Consider the following 17,919-nt stretch of genomic DNA (forward strand, 5'->3'; position numbering starts at 1 on the left):
TTGGACATTGCTCAAGATGCTCGTTATCGCAATCTTTTGTTTGATTGATTTGTAATATTTTTTTTGGTTATTTCGGGCACATCAATTAAACGTACCAAAAAAACTTTTGGTCGCTCGTACTTGAGCTATATATACATTGCAACATGGCGATTTATTTTGTATTTTTACAAGGACAGTTTTGTTTCTAACGTTGATTTCGCTACTTATATTATTGATTACCAAATCCGATTCTTCATTCAATTTCAATAAACATGTTGTATACAGATTAAAAAGCTTATATGTTTCTTGCAGTTGATAAAAATGCAATAATTACCTTCAAGTGTATTAACAATCAATGCTAATGATATATGTTGAGTAATCGGTTGCAAACATGATCTCCATGTTGCCATTTTCAAAAGATTCAATCGTAAGAGAAAATATATAATGATTGTGTTATAAACATAGTGATAATAGTCGAAAGTAATTGTTTACGGGTTAGAAATATTGAATAAATCAGATTATAAAATATTATTTCAGTACGTTGCTGAAGTTTACAAGTTACTTGGTATTTTATACAGCAGGCATCATATATCTCTTTTTCTATAGAACGGCTTTCATCCATAGCTTGAAACAGTTTGCTGTCACGTCACATGTATATGGTCAAAATAGTAATATAGGGGACTGTGGCCCCATCTGCGTGTCCACACTCCCGTGTTATTAAACACACGTCAACAGAGTGTAACTCCGATCTTGACTCCTTCAGAGGTCTATAAGCACACAATGTGTTGAATGTCAATTGTTATATTGTAAAGATCCACAATCGAATTGATCCAAAGAAAAGATAACGAATTACACTCAAAACCTTAATACAGTATGTGTGATGAAATCAAATTGCTAACTAACAAAGAACGACAAAGACAAGCAACACTGAGCGAGATAAAATATATCATGGAAAATGAATTAGAGCAGTGGTCGGCAACCACCGGGCCGCGGCCCATCACCGGTCCGCGGAAAGGTTACTACCGGTCCGCAAAAATGTGACCTAACAACATAAATTATATATCATTATGAAAAATGTGCCCCACAACTACGAATCGTAAAAATTGATGAAATGCGATAAAGTGAATATAAAAAGACATTCATTAACTTTGCATTTGAAACTTGGTAATTGTGTGTCAAAAACAAGATGAAATTCTCTCACACGACAAAATGGCGGCGCAATCACTTAATTTATAATTGACCACATAGCAAGAAATTCAGTAATTTAACGCAGAGGACTAATAATAATAATAATAATAAAAGATGCTCCGGAAGTATGTGTACCAAAATGGCGCACAACCTGAACATAGTATGTGAACCAGGTTATGGTTCAGGTTGTGCGCCAGCTTGGTACACATACTTTCGGAGCGCCTAATAAAGCAGAAAAAAGAAAGAAATCTGGCACTGGATGTAAATTATAAGAAGTCTAGAATTCAATTCAAGGCAATATTTAATTTGCACCTCACTGTAAGGTACAGTTAAATAAAGTAAGCTTCAAGAATTTGTCGCGTTCCACCCCATCTGCTCACAACATTACGAGTAATGTTGGAAATGACTTTCAGCTTGGATAGAAATTGACAAAGCCCATTATATAACTTAAATTAGCTTAACCTGGTTGATCTTATCGTCGAGTTATGTAGGGTATTTTGATCAAAGTCTGAATTTATAATACTTTATTTATTTAATTTATCAATGGCTTCTGTGAAGTGGTAACACAAAGTTTATTATCTATAATTATGAGTCTTATCAATACTTCACAGTAATAAGATAATATGCTAGTACAGTTGTTCTCAACCCTTTTTCTTCCGTGGCCGATTTTTGTTGCCAATTATTCTTGTGACCCATTAACTTTTTATTGCATGTGGAAAACTACAAGAAAAATCAAGATCTTTCTGCAACTTCTGGTCACTTAAACGTTTATAATTAGAATGGGAATTACCTCTCAGTAGCGGAAAATAACATCGTCATTGATTGTTGCTACAATCAAAATAAACTATTGTGACATAATAAAAACCTATAATTTTTTATGGTACTGTGGCCCACCTCAGAATCTTGTTAAAGACCAGTATGCTGGTAAGATCGATACAGTCTTTTATATACGGTAATTTTTACAAGCCACGTATGGCATCAATAAAAAATACACTGCTGTCATAATACACTGAGTTAATTAACGTGTAAAAAACAATACCAACTGTTATTTCAGCCAGTTAAAAGTCACAAATTATTATCACAAATTAGTAAGAACTCTTCCTTATTCAATATCTTTTTCACAAAGAGCATAAATTTGTTGGTCTCGACTGTTATAAAAATGTTGATTGTTAACATCGGTTTCATTTTTTTGAACACGAAGTATCATTGATGTACAGCCTTGACACTGTATTTCTGTGTATGGAGTTCCTATTACCCAAGCGAAGTTGCTTTCAGATATAGCTGAGCCATTTTGAAGATAAAGTTGACCCATCTGAAATGACATTGTCATATGTTTAATTTTTCATCAATTTCATTTCAAAATGCGTAAATAAATATATAATATGTATTTACAGGTTTCATTATCTTCCATTGTAACCGTAAATGGAACCCACGTATTTACATTTGTATACTTTTGCACACACGGACAATTGCACACATACATTCGCACCAGCAGATTTTACCTACGTATATTTGCACCCACATACAATTGCAACCATGCACATTTTCATCTGCGGACATTTGCACCTATTGTGTTTCCCCTCGAAATAAGATCTAGTCAATAACGCAATATAATTTTTTTGACCTAGTCGATAGCAGGAAATCTCTCCTACGCGTTTTAAATAATTTATAATTTGTTTTGAAGATATTTTGAAGTAAATGGATGTGAGTCTTCATATTTTGTATATTTGAAAATCTTGTAATTCTCTACTTTATAATTTTGTTTTTCATAAATGTAAATATAAGACATCCCCCGAAAATAAGCTAATGATATTTTTCAGAAGAAAATTAAAATAGGACCCAGTCTTATTTTTTGGGAAAGACTTTACGTAGATTTGCACGCGCGCACATACATTTGCACCCGCGTACATTTACACCTACGTATATTTGCACCCATGCACGTTTGCACCCGCGTTCATTTGCACCCGCGGATATTTTCACCCACGTACATTTACTCCCGCAAATATTTGCATCACGGGTACAGACAATGTACAAGATTGCATTGTATATGTGTGCAAGTGCACATGAGTGCAAATGTCCATGGATGCAAGTGCACATGGGTGCAAATTTCTATGGATGCAAGTGCACGTGGGTGCAAATGTACGTTGGTGCAATATGATGTCACCGTATTTAAATATGTCATCCCAAGCATGAAATCTTTGATTGTGTCATTGTCCGCCATTATATCTTCTCTAATATATTTCATTATTCGGTCCATATTGATCTGATCATAAATATTTGCCAACTCTCCGCCACGATCGTTACATTCTTGTTCAGCATCCATCATGTATCTTATTTTGTCCACTAAAACGATGAACTCTTTTCCGTTGTAAAATAACAGATTAGCTTCCCCTTTTATGGAAAAAACACGGAAACAAATATGGTAAAACAAAAAATAAAAATGAACTTGTTTTTGTTCTCACGTATACATACTTAGCAATGACTGTTTTACTTTGCAGACAAAAGGTCGCATAAGTTCTTAGGTATGTGGTTTGACACTTGTGAAATATGAAATATATGGTTAAAAGAAGTTTCTATATATTGAACAATACCATTGAGGGTCAACTGGTTAATATGGAATAAATTCGATAAAATATACCTGTTGTTGATGCATCCGTAGTTGTTTCATCTATGTCACGGAGTGCGGCAGTCGTGTTGTCAGTTTCTACAAATATAGTTGCCTCCGTTAACACATTGGTATCTCCGTAAACAATAACACAAATCAAGAGTTTTCAACTTTGCTGCAGTTCATTTGAACTCATTTTCAACTTAGAATTCCGCAATAACTCAAGTAAGTGTATCATTTTTTAAGTAATATCCGGAATTTTATTTGTATACATTTTACATTGTCTTTCAGACAATCAATTGATAATAGTAATAAATAGACAAAATTTCAATGTTTATCGTTCGTAATTAATCTTTTAATATTTTTAATCTGGCTGAAGGAAATTTTCAAGTTGAGAATTATATCAACTGACATACTTTCCATAGAGTCTGATTCAGACGAAATAATTTCAGATAAAAGTTGGCAATGTTAAAGTTCGTATAACCGTTTACTATACATGCAAAATCACGGAGGAAAATTGTACGCAACTCGTCATATAAATAACGTTTTTAAAATACCCGCCCGCCGTGATCTTGTTATTTTAATGTTGGCCCGAGCTTCTTCCTTATAGCTTGCATTGATCAGATCGAATATAGTGCCTACTATTGGACCAGAAATTTAGGTATACATGTCGTTTTTGCCAAGAGAAGTTTTCATTTTCAACTTTTTTTAATCTGTATTGGAACATTTAAATTATTTGAAATACAATATGACTACAGCAGTGGTTCAAAAAACTGTGGATCGCGACCCCCGATGGGGTCGCGTAAAGATTTTCCGGGGTCGCCTAATATCTTCAAAACATGCGCACACAAGTGATTAAGATTTGAAAGTTGGAAAATCAAATTTGTACTGGTCGGCACTCGGCAGATACCGTAAAAGTACCTAACTTCGTTTTTTCAGCATTAACTCGACCATTTGTTGTCCCAACGACGCCAAAATTGTTCGGTAAAAGTTTTATGCGGTACCTTTCCCGCTGGTCGGCAGGTACCGGTATTTGGTAAATATAATTGAGTGACAATGGTACGAGCGCCAATAATATTTCCTTTTTTCAGCTTTTTTGATCATGTTACATCCCAATTAATAGTTGACCCGATGGTACGTGAATCGGATTTTTGCCAGGCTGCGAGAAATTATGTTGGTTTGTGATTTTGTACCAGTGTCGCCGCGTGGTTACCGAAAATACAAAGCGAATTGCTTTATCCGGCGATTGGACCTTAATCAGGTGTTTGACAGACGGGGTCTGAGACCTTTAGGTTTCGATCATTGAGGTTTCGATCCGTTGCGAGAGCGCTCTGTTAATTCGCGCGTCTGTCTAAAATCTACGAGTAGGCTACGTGTTTTGCCCACACATTTTCGTATTGCAATATTACGTATTCAGACGTTTCATACAAAATTACGAAGCGTTCCGAGCAGTCAAACACAAAACCACAAGTCCTGGCATAATAAAGGCACTTAACAGATGTGATTCCATACATGCTTTTTTCTATTTTACATTCATGCTCTGTTTTACTTTCGAATTATTAATTGAGCAATCTGTAATATGTTATCATAGAACTAAAAATACTAAAGACGCTGTTGGAATATACTAAATAAGATTTTGAATTAAAGTATATTTAGAAACAATCTTCCTATTTCCAAATATTGTACGCGTCCTTATAATCTACGGCATTTTATCAAGTACATCTATGTTTCGTCAAAGAACCGTTATAATTCTGATCTAAGAGATTATTACACCGAGGTTTTCATACGATTCCATGTGTTGTCAAATCTTTTGAGGTTTCTCTGGGTTTTTTTGACGCATTGCCGGACTTGTTCATATATTTTTGGGCCATTGTTCACCGTCAACGTCTCCGAAGTTGATATACAGGTACATTGTGATAAAACTTATATATTAATTTTTGAAGTTCCTGAACGTTTCTAGTTGTGGGGTCGCGAGTATCTGTAGGCTTTGATTATATGAGGATTGGGGTCGCGAAAAATAATTTGGGAACCACTGGACTACAGAATATAAGAATCTCACCTGCAAATGTATTTTTTCCGGGTTGTGGAGAAAGTGTAATATTCGAGTTACGAGTTGTGGCATCTTTCGTTATATTATACTGATGTTGTTTTTCCAAGTCATCAAAATATTTTTCCAAGGCAGCGGCGCGTTCGGTTAAATTAGCAATGTTGTCTGTGAACACAAATAAGTTGCGGTCATTACATGTAAACTATGAGTCGAGATGGGATAAAACGAAAGAGTAACAACTTTGACTGGCTTCGAGTGCGTATTTTCAAGTCTGAGACACATTTTCTGAGGCACTTTTGTTTAATTTAGACAATTATAATGGCGAATTCCCGAGACACAAAAAATAACCGAAAAAATATTTTGTTGGTACGAACTCACCGTTTAACTTATTTATCTGGCGTTCACAAACTTCGCTACCGACCTGTTAAAAAATTAGTTAAATAAATGAATTATTTGAGCAGTAATTATATATACAAAAAATTATATATACCAGTTCCGGATAGGTTTGACCCCGAGGGTATGATGTATAGTTCTCTGAGAAATCAAATTGTGTCTCAGAAGCATAAGCATTTACAGAAATCTTGTGAACCACAGCTATGTTTTTTTTATTTAATGTCTATCTTACTCACATAATATCCAAATTCAGCTTTTATATTTGAGTAGAAATTTGTGCGTTTTCTCCCATACATTGTCTTAACAACAATGGGTAAATGTGGCAAGATAAACGCCGCTGGGTGCAATAATTACACACAGAACAAAAACAGTATCGACATTGGGTTTAAACATACTCAAAATTATTTGGCATGAATTCAACTTCCCCGACATATACAACACATTATATGAAAGATTTTTCTCAATTTGACTGTTATGCAAACAACTTGTGATGTAACAAAATATAACTCACCACGTTACCATCAGTTTGTATGTTTCCAGGTAATTTTCCCCAGGAAGGTACATTGTTGCACAACATGGGACTGTAACAATCTTGAGCTGAAATACAAATACCAGAATTATAAAAAACACATAGCAGTCCTTAATTATATCATCCCAATTGTGAAGTCACGACATGGTATAGGAAATAAAAGTAATAGCCTACTTGGACACTTCCAGTTTTAACAATTGATTATTCGAAAATGCTCCTCGACTTATCTGAGGATAAAGAAGACTGGCAACACCAAATTCAACCTTTCAAAACGGCCAAGATGGTGTACTACTGTACTATACGATTTTTATTGGCGTACTTATAGCCTATCGCAGTTAGATTGGAGATCTAGAATCTAGTTCAATCTACAAACATGCATACACACCTGTTACAAGTACGCATCCTAAGACAACAATCAGCACTGCACTGCAGCCAATGTTCATGTTGTAACAATTTTCTCGATAAGTTTGTAGAGAAAACAATAACTGTATAACCTAAACAAAAATTAATTTTTTCGAATGTAAAACAATGATCAATAGAACTCATGGACTCAAAGTTCATTATGGGTAGATTTTCTTTATATAGTATTAGGATGAAGCAATGGACACCAGCAAAGCGTAAATAAATATGGAATATACAATAGTAGTAGGAGCCCCTAGTCTAGAAAATGTTATCAACTCTAACTATTGGAAGTTGGACAGCGAAAAAATTAGCTTACTACCAAAAAAATGGATTTGGAAAGTTCTCAATATTGAACAATTTAACATACAAAATAAACTCTTGGATTAGACATTAAATAAGGGTTCTCAATAACAGATTAAATATCTATATATATATACATAGTTAGGGTCATTCCAATTGTGTTTCATAACTAAAAAAAATTATTATGCCTCACTGGTACTTATGGAAATGAGGGAAATTTTTTTTTCTTCACCATGTACCCCCCCCCCCCCTACAGAAAAATAGGAATAAGAAAAGGCGTCAAAGCAACAGATTCGAACTACCTAATAGTTGAACACAACAACAATTGCAACATTCTCGCTGCTAGTTCACGAAGTAATAGGTAGATGGCTAGTGTTTTCATCACACTTATCTAGCATCATGATAATAACTGTTTCATGTTGATGATCGTTTGCGCTAAATATGGAATTTTTAGTCATATGAGGAAGAGAATGCATATGCTCAGTCGTTAATGACGTTAATGATATTATATCGAACTGTATAAAATTTTCTCCTCGAAACAATATGTGTTATATGATCTGATTGCTCAATGTTGTGGGATTGCATTTACCATCAACGTCACACAAACTTTCCCGATCTTTTAACGAATTAAATTATTTTATCTGAAATATACAGCTGAAAGCAACACAGTCACGTTTGTAGGATCAAAAATCGTAGAATCTGTTGCCACGTTTGACATGCCCCCCGTAAATTTATATGCACTGATAAAAATAGTAAGTATATTGATTACGAGTGCTGAAATATGGAATCATAAAATTATCTACTTTAGGAAATTTTTAGCTTTTTTTCAATTGGATTTAAAAAGACAAGGTGGGTGTGAAAAAAATCGTAATTTAGTTGTACTGTACCGATGTATTGATCAGCATCGAATGATACATTTAGATTAACAAGTCATCAAATGTACCATTATCAATTTTTATATATTACCCAACATCATATAAAATCTTGAACGAGTCACTTTGCTATTTGCTATAACATATTACTTCATTCATCGAAAATTTCATGAACAATGATTTATTTTCAAAATGAGATAATCAAGCAAGTCTAAATTATTGCTATACTGTTATAAAACATATTGTAATTTATGTCGTAACGAAACTAACAAACTATACATTCTACCAGTGATTCGAAAATTCGTTTCCAATATTGAACAATCGTAGTTCAGTCGGGGTAATTCCTGAGTGTGTGCACAACAGCAATGATTGTGTATGTAAATGCTTTTCACCTAAATGAACTTTTACGCTTAATATAAAATTTTTAGTCATATAAGGAAGGGAATATTGAAGGCTTAGTCATCAATGATATTATACCAAACTGTATACAGTTTTCTTTTCGATACCATGTTTGTTATATGATATGATTGTCCAATCTTGTGGTATTGCATTTACCATCAACATAATACAAAACTTCTGACATTTACCGAATCAAACTATATTATCTGAAATCTTCAGCAGAAAGCTACACAGTCACGCTTGCAGGATCAAAAATCGTAAAATCTGTTGCCACGTTTGACATGCCTCCCGTAAATTTATACGCATTGATGAGAATAGTAAATATATTGAATAATTATTGAGTGGTGGCCTGTGATTAGACTTCTTCTTCAAGAAATTAGCTATCGGATTTAAAAAGACAAGATGGGCACGAAAAAAGTCGTATATTGGTTATACTGTACCGGTATATCGATCAGCAACCTGGATTGCACATTTCAATTATCCAGTCATCAAATGTAACAACATTAATTCTTCTATATTGCCCTACAAGCCAATAAAATCTTGAGCCACTTTGCTACTTACTATAAATAACAATTCATTCAACAATTTTATAAACAATGATTTATTTTGAAAATGAGATAATCAAGAAAGTCTAAGATATTGATATAGTGTTATAAAACATACTGTCTTTTATTTTGTGAAAAAAACTAACAAACTATACATTCTACCATCGGTTAAAACTCGTTACGTGAATAAAAACAGACAAAAACAATCTAGTTTACTCTTTCTATCTCGATGTTAACAACGTTTCCTCTTCACACTCTTCAGTTTCATTCACAAACCATAAAAAACAATTCTGAAAGCATAGTTCATTTGTTTAATCCAAGTTATTCGCGAATAAAGTTTGTCCGGTGGCTGAATAAACGTTGGTTATCGAAGTAATATAGTTTATGGGTATTCAACAGGGTAGAAGATATATTCTTGTATCATCGGTACTTTATGAATCGCTTGATTGTTCACGTACATCTTCAGTTTGGCTGACAACCTGAAAAGTGTTGGACAGTTGTCAAGTAAAATCAATTTTCAATTTCGAGTTAAGTTTAATTAATTATGTTTATCCGTATAGGTGGTATTCAGAAATAAAACGTTTACAATTTTTAACCTTAGTGAATATGAAGCCACACGCAACTCAGTATTATAGTATGTAGTTTTGTAAAAGACCCATTCATTGATGTCAATTTCATAATGGATCCTTTCAGGTGGACAAATTGAAACAAATTGAAACGCAATTGTGTCAAGTTGTAAGTTATAAAAGATAAAGAAAGCTATTAAATATAGTTTCAAGCAAGAATATACCCAATTGTAATAAGTTTAAATATCCATACCGCAATAAGAACGTAAAATTAATAAAAAATTTCATGGGTGTTTAACTATAAGCTGATTATATACCGAAAGAAATGAAAACGTTTTGCCAATCGAAGGGCATTGGAAAAATTTCTTCAACCAATGTAATTCAATTTGATACTGATTTGTCCTATTCAAATAGTCGTGATATACATCAGTCGGTTACCGGAACAGCTGTTTTAAAATCTTTATTGCTGGCATAACATTCCTCCGGTTTTCAAGTAAGTAACCTAATTAGAACGTCTACATACCTTTCCATCTTTCGTCTCGATGGTTTTCACAACAACCTTTTTGGTTGTGACTGTCTCAACATCATCGGTTTGGCGAGAATCTGCGGTTTCTTGCTTAACGTCTGAATATCCTATAAGGAGAGAGTGAGTAGTGACCAATATACGTCGTTAGTCATTTTTATGTGGAACGGACTCCAGGGACATAGAATTAAAACATGCATAGTTGCAAGTACATAGGCCTATTTTAGGGTATGCATCATTTTCAAATGTTAATCATTCTCAAGTACAAGGATATGTTCATTGTAAACAGATAATGCTGCAAGGCGATATTTCCATCTATGTACTAGATACAATCGTGTGTAATGTTCATTATTTGTAAGAAAATTTGATAAAATTGTTTATTGTATGATTATTTGAAAAGAACAGAACATCCTGTGTATGAAAGTAATGCATGGAAATCATCAAATATTTCGTTTATAACTGTTATTACTATGCTGCCGCTTTAGTTGTACTTACTGCTTCCATATGATCTCTGGACTGATGAATAAACTGGTACTGAAGTTCTCATGAGTTGAACTTTGTCGCTGATCCTGTGTAAGACATAATTATACTAGTTAAAAATTCATTTGTGAAGTTAAAATGACATTGTCGTGAGACTTTCGTGATAATAGTTATGATTTTCATGGGGAAACCTTGGTAAGAATACAAGTATTCGCAATTTTTAATATTTTATTATTTCTAACGCCATATTTCTGAAAATTCTTTTTCAGGTCTATCGTCAATAACAGAGCTCTACGATACAATAATCAAACGGAAAAGTCATGTTCACTGTTTGGTCATATAAATAATTTTATTTTACCAATACTAATTTCCTACTATTACACCAATACTACAATCAAAACATTTCTTGGCATGATTTAGCAAATGTTTATTGCACCAAAATATAAAACTGCGTTTCAATGTTATCAAAAGGTATACAATTGATTGGAATATTTTTCCGTTTTCAAATAGGGCAATTTTGGTTTTCTTTCTTTATCATTTTCTGTTAATTTATGAAGGTTGACAACATGATATTATGAAGTAAGCGAACATAGACATGTAAATTATAATGGAATGCATGAGTTTTAGTGGAATACTACAAAAACGAAAAGTAATATTTTTAAACCTAGTTTCTTCTCCTTCCAAAAGTTTTCTGTAGGTGGCGATTTCGAGGTCAAGTGCCATTTTGACGTCCATAAGTTCTTGATATTGACGAAGATGTTGTGCCATCTGTGTCTTCAACTCTTCGCATTCAGACTGTATGAGATATAATAAACAGTAATGTTTACAAATATGCTGAGTTCAATGCAAGCATGTTGTTATTGAAAAATTATGTTTTGAAACATAAGTATCGTTTTACCGTAGCTTGGATCTGAGATTAAATTTTGACTGAGTTAGCGAAAAGACAAAAATAAATGAAAACTGTACTTTAAATCCAAATTATGAGAGCATTTTAATACCATGTACTCAAGGTTACCTGCAATTTATTGATAGTTTCTTGACTTGCGTCCATATCTCTGTTGTATCTGTCTTCCAAATCACCCAGATTTCTTTGCAGTGAGTCGTTCTGAAAAAACAAAAATGTAGAAAAATCAGTGAAAAATTGAAATTACATTTAGTTGATACTATTGAAACTACAAAATGTTTTTCTGAAATATCTTTGAAATAACCAAAATCTTGAGGTTTGAGGGATTTTTTAAGTATTGAGTACATGATTCCGAGGATCACATTAAAACTTACCGTTCCTCTCATCGAGTCAATCTCAAGGTTGAGAGTCTGAACCGTTTTTCTGTATTCGCTCACTTCATTCTTGACAGCTCTCAAAGCCTCGTCGTTGCTTGCTGCTTGTTGTTTGAGGTTTCCGACCTGTTGATACATTTTGGAAACTTCAAAATATGGTTTTGTGCCTTGTTATATTTGAATTGGTACAAACTTCTTGTGATACATTATTTTAATATAATATGTAATGAGGCATGCACTACCAATTCATAGGTTTAAAAGTAACCACTTCATCATTCCCATGAGACGACTATCATAATCTGAAATAGTTCTGAGCTATCGTATATTCCCGTCGCGACTGTGTCTCGCGTGACGCATGGGAATTTCGCAAATGACTTCAATTGCACGCAGCTGGAAAACAACTACTGTCGTCATCTCCATATTTTCTTCATAGTGATTTTGTTCCGGTAAGTTTGTGCCAATCGATTTAAAATTTTAGTGAATCGACGGAAAATATTATTTATTTTACCTCTGATTAAGTACGCGCTATAATTTTAATGCTTTACAAAACGATGCCCCGTGATTTAAAGGGGAAAACTAATTCAAAACGTGTCGCCAACTGCCGGAAACCAGCAGTTCTTGCCCTCATAGCAATGTAAGTATCTCCACTCAATAAAATGTGACGTCAAAGAAAGACAGTAAATTACAGAGCAATTTCCATTCATGTTCTATGTTTAAAAATTCTCTAGTTACCACTTATAAGGCTAGTTTTGGTTTCTTACCTTATCTTCATACCACTTCTCTGCGTCCTCTCTGTTCTTGCGAGCAATGTTTTCATATTGAGCACGAACATCGCGCAGAGCTTCTTCCAGATCCGGAGCAGGTGTTGCATCAATCTTGATTTCAGTTGATCTGATTCTATCTTCCAATTCGTCAACCTCTTGTTGATGTGCTTTCTTCAAAAACTCAATTTCTTCCTGCAAAGAAATTTTACAAATGAAACTCAATATCAATATTCCTATTGCATTATATACTTGTATTATCTATGTTCATATGTGATTGTATTACCTATATTGGACTATATTTGTGACGCAGTGTTTAAATATACAGGCATTTGATAGTGAGTGCTCAATTTAAATTTCTATAAATATATAAAGCTTCAATAGTAAATGACATTTACATGTTGAACTATCTAAAAAACGCCCTTGAATAAGAATGTATTTGAAATACTTAGTCTTACCTGCAAGGTTTCGAGTCTTCTTTCAAGATCAAGTCGGACCAAAGTTGCATCGTCGCAATCCTTGCGCATTCCTGCAAGATCGTCTTCAACTTCTTTTCTGGTGATCTGTTCTTCATCGTACCTGTCATAGATAAAGTTTCATTTATTTCATGTGGACCTTGGCATTTTAGCGCACTACCAAATCTTAAAGCTAAAACACTCACATATCTTTCCACTTAGCAATTTCGATAAGTGCGTTTTCCAATTGAAGAGCGAGGGATGATCGTTCGCTGGTTAGCCTGTCGATTTCACGTCTGAGTCTGGACATAAATTACATAAAATTATTGCAAATAATGCAAAACCAATCCAAGAAAGAAATTATCACAAATTTCGGTGAAGCAAATTTTAAATAACCCCGCAAAAGATAACTGAAAAAATGAAAACCAGAATAAATTTTGAAGCACGTAAAATTGATAACATTAAGATAGGTTGTGAATTTGAAGCATATTTATTTAATTATATATTGCAGGGAATTACTTTTGTACAAAATGATTCTGACGTTTTATTTTTATATCACAGATTAAAAATAGTGCAATTTTGTTTGTATGTAGAAGTTAAAATAACGAGGAATCAGTTACAAACCTGTTGAGCTCATCTTCGTAAGTTTCCGCCAGTCGTGAAGGTTTAGTGGAAGATAGTTGAGCAACTTGTTCCTCAAGGACTCTGTTCGCTTGTTCCAAATTTCTTACCTAAAAATCAATTTATTTTCAAGTTGTATATTTTTCTAAGAAGGATTTATTGTTATCTTCTTTTTTGTTTCACCTTTCTTTCATTTAGATTATGTATAGGAATAAACCATGCTACTGTGAAAATATCTAACTGAAAAGTTTTCTTGATTTATTCTCAAAATGGCATTTTGTAAAAACGTGATTCTGAACACAGAGCCATAGAATTGTGTATTTCTTAGAATACATGCTTTTTAATCTATATGCGTCCATGTGTATTTACCTTTGTTATATATTCAGCAAATCTACTGTTAAGCTGTTGAAGTTCAGCTTTTTCGTTGATTCTTTGTCCTTGAAATTCAGTTCCCATACTGTCTTCCAATGCAGATATATCCCTCATTGAGATTCCGCTGTGAACAGGGGCTCCTCTTACAACTGAAACATGTTCCTGAACAATGTGATGGCCCCCAGTTCCGCCGGCAATGGCTCCACCAGCACCTGAACTTTGATATCTGTAAACAAACCAAAATGTTTTCTCACTGTTTTTTTATTTTTATTTTTTTCAAGATTGCGACTAAATTTGAACAATTGGTTGGTGGCAGTTTAGCACTTGAACTTAAATCAGTTCATCCTCCTATATTACAATAGGTGTGAACTGATATAGCACGCGGACAAAAATTAACATCTCAACAAAAAAAATTTTGAAGTGATGAAACTCGCATCTTTACCTGCTGAAGCTTCGGGAAGAACCACCTGTTGTACGAGGAGTTCCATAGTCAAACAAGGATCGATTTCCTCCAAAATTGCGTCTGTAGCTTGAAGTTCGTTCTTCAACAAATCTTTTGCTGCTGTGAGACATTTTGTAGTTTTCTTCTAAACAATTCTGAAAATCCATTTTATGTTAAGAACTATCACTAAAGAAGGAGCATGTTTGAAACGAATAGTGTATTTTCCCACTGACTATGCGATTCATTGCTTAACTTCATGAAAACTGTAAGCCAAGTTACCAGGAGCCTTCTGTTTTTAAAAAGTAGTTTAGCTATTGATATTTCATTGTAAATACAGTTCAGAGACAAGTAGCCACTGTTGTATGTTTCCTTAGTGATCAGCTTACGAATCATCATTAACTCGTAACTCCATTTACAATGAAAGTATAATTCATCTAAAGATGTTTCTACAATGTTTACCAAACAGTAAGCTCACTTCGTTTACTGAAAATTGAATATATACTCCGATCAATGAGATACAAATATATAAATAATATACCTTTGATGCAAACTGGGTTTTCAGAAGTGGATCTTCTTTCGATCTGATTCAGACGGAATGGTGACAAGGTCAGCCTTGCATCGATTTATAAAGCGACTGCCGATGCGCATGCACATCGTCAAACGAGTTCAAACGCACGATATTTAGCAGCCTATTAATGGAACTAACAGATAGCGCATGTGTTGTTCGCCGTTCACTCCGTAGGGTAGACACATTCGGTAAGTGCCAAATTGATCACGTCGTCTTCATAAGGGATCAACTGCGATGAATAATCTCCCAAATTAATGGCTTGTCGTAAAGTACTAAGAATCAAAAGATGTTTCTAGGTAGGTGTCTTGTGATGTAAAATCGGAAGGACCATCTGTAATAGAGCTAAAATTGTATCTACCGTGTTTATTCATGATGGGGTTAAAATTATTTTCTGGCTTGTGATAGTTATTTTCGGAGTTTATGGAACCCTGCGGTTTCCCGGTTCTTCTAAAACCCAACAAACAACTCTCAACGTTAATATGTGAATGCTTGACACACACTTTATTTCGCTCCAAAATAATCTGTTTTATAAGCGTTACATTGCTTCAATGGTGTCTCGCGGTGTGATTGGAAATGCGTGGCCCGTATTTCCCATAATCCCAAGTTATCCCATTTTTAAAAGACACTGCCTTGACCCACAAATGGCCCATGACAAAATTGAACACCATTCTGACGCCTTGAACTAAAATAACTTTGTTTCCCCCATCTTCGAGGCAGGCACCGCAGCTGGCTTCAGACAAAATATCCAATCGAAAGTTGGATTATATAGGGGGAAAAGTTCCCCAATAACTTCCCCAACTTGATAGTAACAGATAAAAATCATTTGGAAAATTAATATTAAGATATTTGGACAATTTCATGCATTAACCTATGAATTTCCTCTTTTGTATCTTATCATTTGTCATTTATCATTATCACTTGCTGCTGTATATATGATGATAAACGCGGCTAAGCAACTTGGAATAGCTCGAACTTTTAGTGAGTGACTTTTATGGAAACAAACCACATGTACAATGTTTCGAGAGCTGAAAGAAATGTAATATTTTAATGCATGATTAACACCCAATTCGCCCTAAAATGTTTAATTTCAACTTCCAGTATGTTATTTGGCAATTAAATCTTGTGCGAAAACGAAGACGATACCTTGTCATATAAATATTTTTTTTTTGATTATTTATCTAGTGTTTAGGTGTCATGAACCAAGATCTTCAAATACAATAAATGACATATTCATACACAATATATAATAATACCATTCATTTCGGAATTTCTACTCCCAATTATTACTTTTCAAACCCTTTTCATTGAGCGACGATTTTTTTTAATTTTTTCGGCCTTATCTTTCACAAATTCTAAAAACACGACATGCTATTTCATTTCTTTATTAATTATTAACCACAAAAACAATCATTTGACACCAGTATATGAACCGGCAAAAAGTTTGTGAAGAGCAGCGACTACTGCAAAAACTGGCTTTCTTCGTTTTGGAGTAGCAATTGCTTTCTTGGTTTTGCTTTGCCTTGATCTCCATTCTCTAAACGTAAAACGGATTAGATTTCATTAAGAACTCGTAGGACTACAAAATCAACGCGAACCTAGACTATAAATTTAGTATTATACCTAATCCCTCGATGCTAATAAAAGGTTACCGAAACACTAATTTATAATACTTCGGTGAAGCATGGCAACGGTGGTGCAGAGGTGCAAATATCTAAAAAAAGTTTTTCAAAATAAAAAGTGTTTAAAATAGTTTCTACCAACCTTCTTCGCCTTCAACAGGGTAGCCCTCCACAATCAAAGCAAAATAGGCAAGAATTATAGCCAACAAAATGAGCTTTGACACGAGTTTTGCATTCATACTTATTGTATTTATAAAGTGGCAACTTGACTTAAAAAGAAAAATATCATACTATGTATGCTCATATCTCCATTTTATTCCCCATAAAGTGTCAGCGTTTATACTAATTTCTTGATGGGACATCATTTTAAATTTGAAGAAGCGCAGTTTTTAGTGTGTTTTTTTTCACTGTCAATATCGAAGTAATCTGAAACTCCACAAAAATTTCGAAAATTAACATTTTTTGCAACGCATTTAATATACATTCTATAGTGCTTTTCAACGTTTTCGAAGAATTTGTAAAAGTAACAACTAGATTTACTAGAATAATGATAATAGAAATATTTCCAGTATATCTTATATATTACATATTTCTGGACTATTCCTGAAAAATCGTGAACAAATATTGGCGGAGACGCCATGAATCCGTCAGATTTATTGTCACTTCGCGCTTGAATGATCTCAATTTTTTTGTAAGCTGCATTTCAGTAATCGTTGAATTCATAAGCAGTTTCGTAGCTGTGCTGTTTCAAAAATATATTTTATCTGTAGCGTAGTCTGCCTTCAGTTCTTTATAAACAAGTACCAAGTTTTCATTACAACACTACGTTATCGTCAGAGCCAAGCACTTCAAATTAAGATACCATAGGTAGCATTAGCAGACTAAGCAGTAAGTCGCACCAAACACGTCCACCTGAATGATTACAGCCTCGGATATACAATATCTAATACAGTACGGGTCGATAGCGTCACCTAG

The 17,919-nt window shown here is 34.0% G+C and overlaps 2 protein-coding genes and 1 long non-coding RNA gene across 3 annotated transcripts; all 3 read right to left on the bottom strand.

Annotated features, from left to right (window-relative positions):
* Positions 1 to 719: 719 nt before the first annotated feature.
* Positions 720 to 7,810, bottom strand: LOC120342846 (uncharacterized). The gene is made up of 8 exons (XM_039411833.2): positions 7,746 to 7,810; positions 7,127 to 7,235; positions 6,724 to 6,809; positions 6,198 to 6,240; positions 5,832 to 5,984; positions 3,806 to 3,871; positions 3,332 to 3,558; positions 720 to 2,479 (listed from the first exon to the last, which is right to left on the bottom strand). Exons 2-8 carry the CDS (start codon positions 7,182 to 7,184, stop codon positions 2,270 to 2,272), a joined length of 843 nt encoding a protein of 280 aa, XP_039267767.2. The 5' UTR covers positions 7,185 to 7,235; positions 7,746 to 7,810; the 3' UTR covers positions 720 to 2,269.
* A 1,487-nt stretch (positions 7,811 to 9,297) lies between these two features.
* On the bottom strand, positions 9,298 to 15,454 carry LOC120342989 (desmin). Its single transcript, XM_039412051.2, has 13 exons — positions 15,296 to 15,454; positions 14,758 to 14,912; positions 14,313 to 14,541; positions 13,947 to 14,053; positions 13,529 to 13,624; positions 13,326 to 13,446; positions 12,868 to 13,062; positions 12,107 to 12,232; positions 11,844 to 11,933; positions 11,493 to 11,623; positions 10,844 to 10,917; positions 10,349 to 10,458; positions 9,298 to 9,738 (listed from the first exon to the last, which is right to left on the bottom strand). Exons 2-13 carry the CDS (start codon positions 14,886 to 14,888, stop codon positions 9,691 to 9,693), a joined length of 1,458 nt encoding a protein of 485 aa, XP_039267985.2. The 5' UTR covers positions 14,889 to 14,912; positions 15,296 to 15,454; the 3' UTR covers positions 9,298 to 9,690.
* Positions 15,455 to 16,691: 1,237 nt separating this feature from the next.
* Positions 16,692 to 17,245, bottom strand: LOC120343566 (uncharacterized). The gene is made up of 2 exons (XR_005569638.2): positions 17,087 to 17,245; positions 16,692 to 16,859 (listed from the first exon to the last, which is right to left on the bottom strand). It is a non-coding gene; the product is annotated as an uncharacterized LOC120343566 (long non-coding RNA).
* Between the last annotated feature and the right edge of the window lie 674 nt (positions 17,246 to 17,919).

Source organism: Styela clava, chromosome 3 (assembly GCF_964204865.1).
Source record: "Styela clava chromosome 3, kaStyClav1.hap1.2, whole genome shotgun sequence".
In the NCBI taxonomy this organism is placed as follows: domain Eukaryota; kingdom Metazoa; phylum Chordata; class Ascidiacea; order Stolidobranchia; family Styelidae; genus Styela; species Styela clava.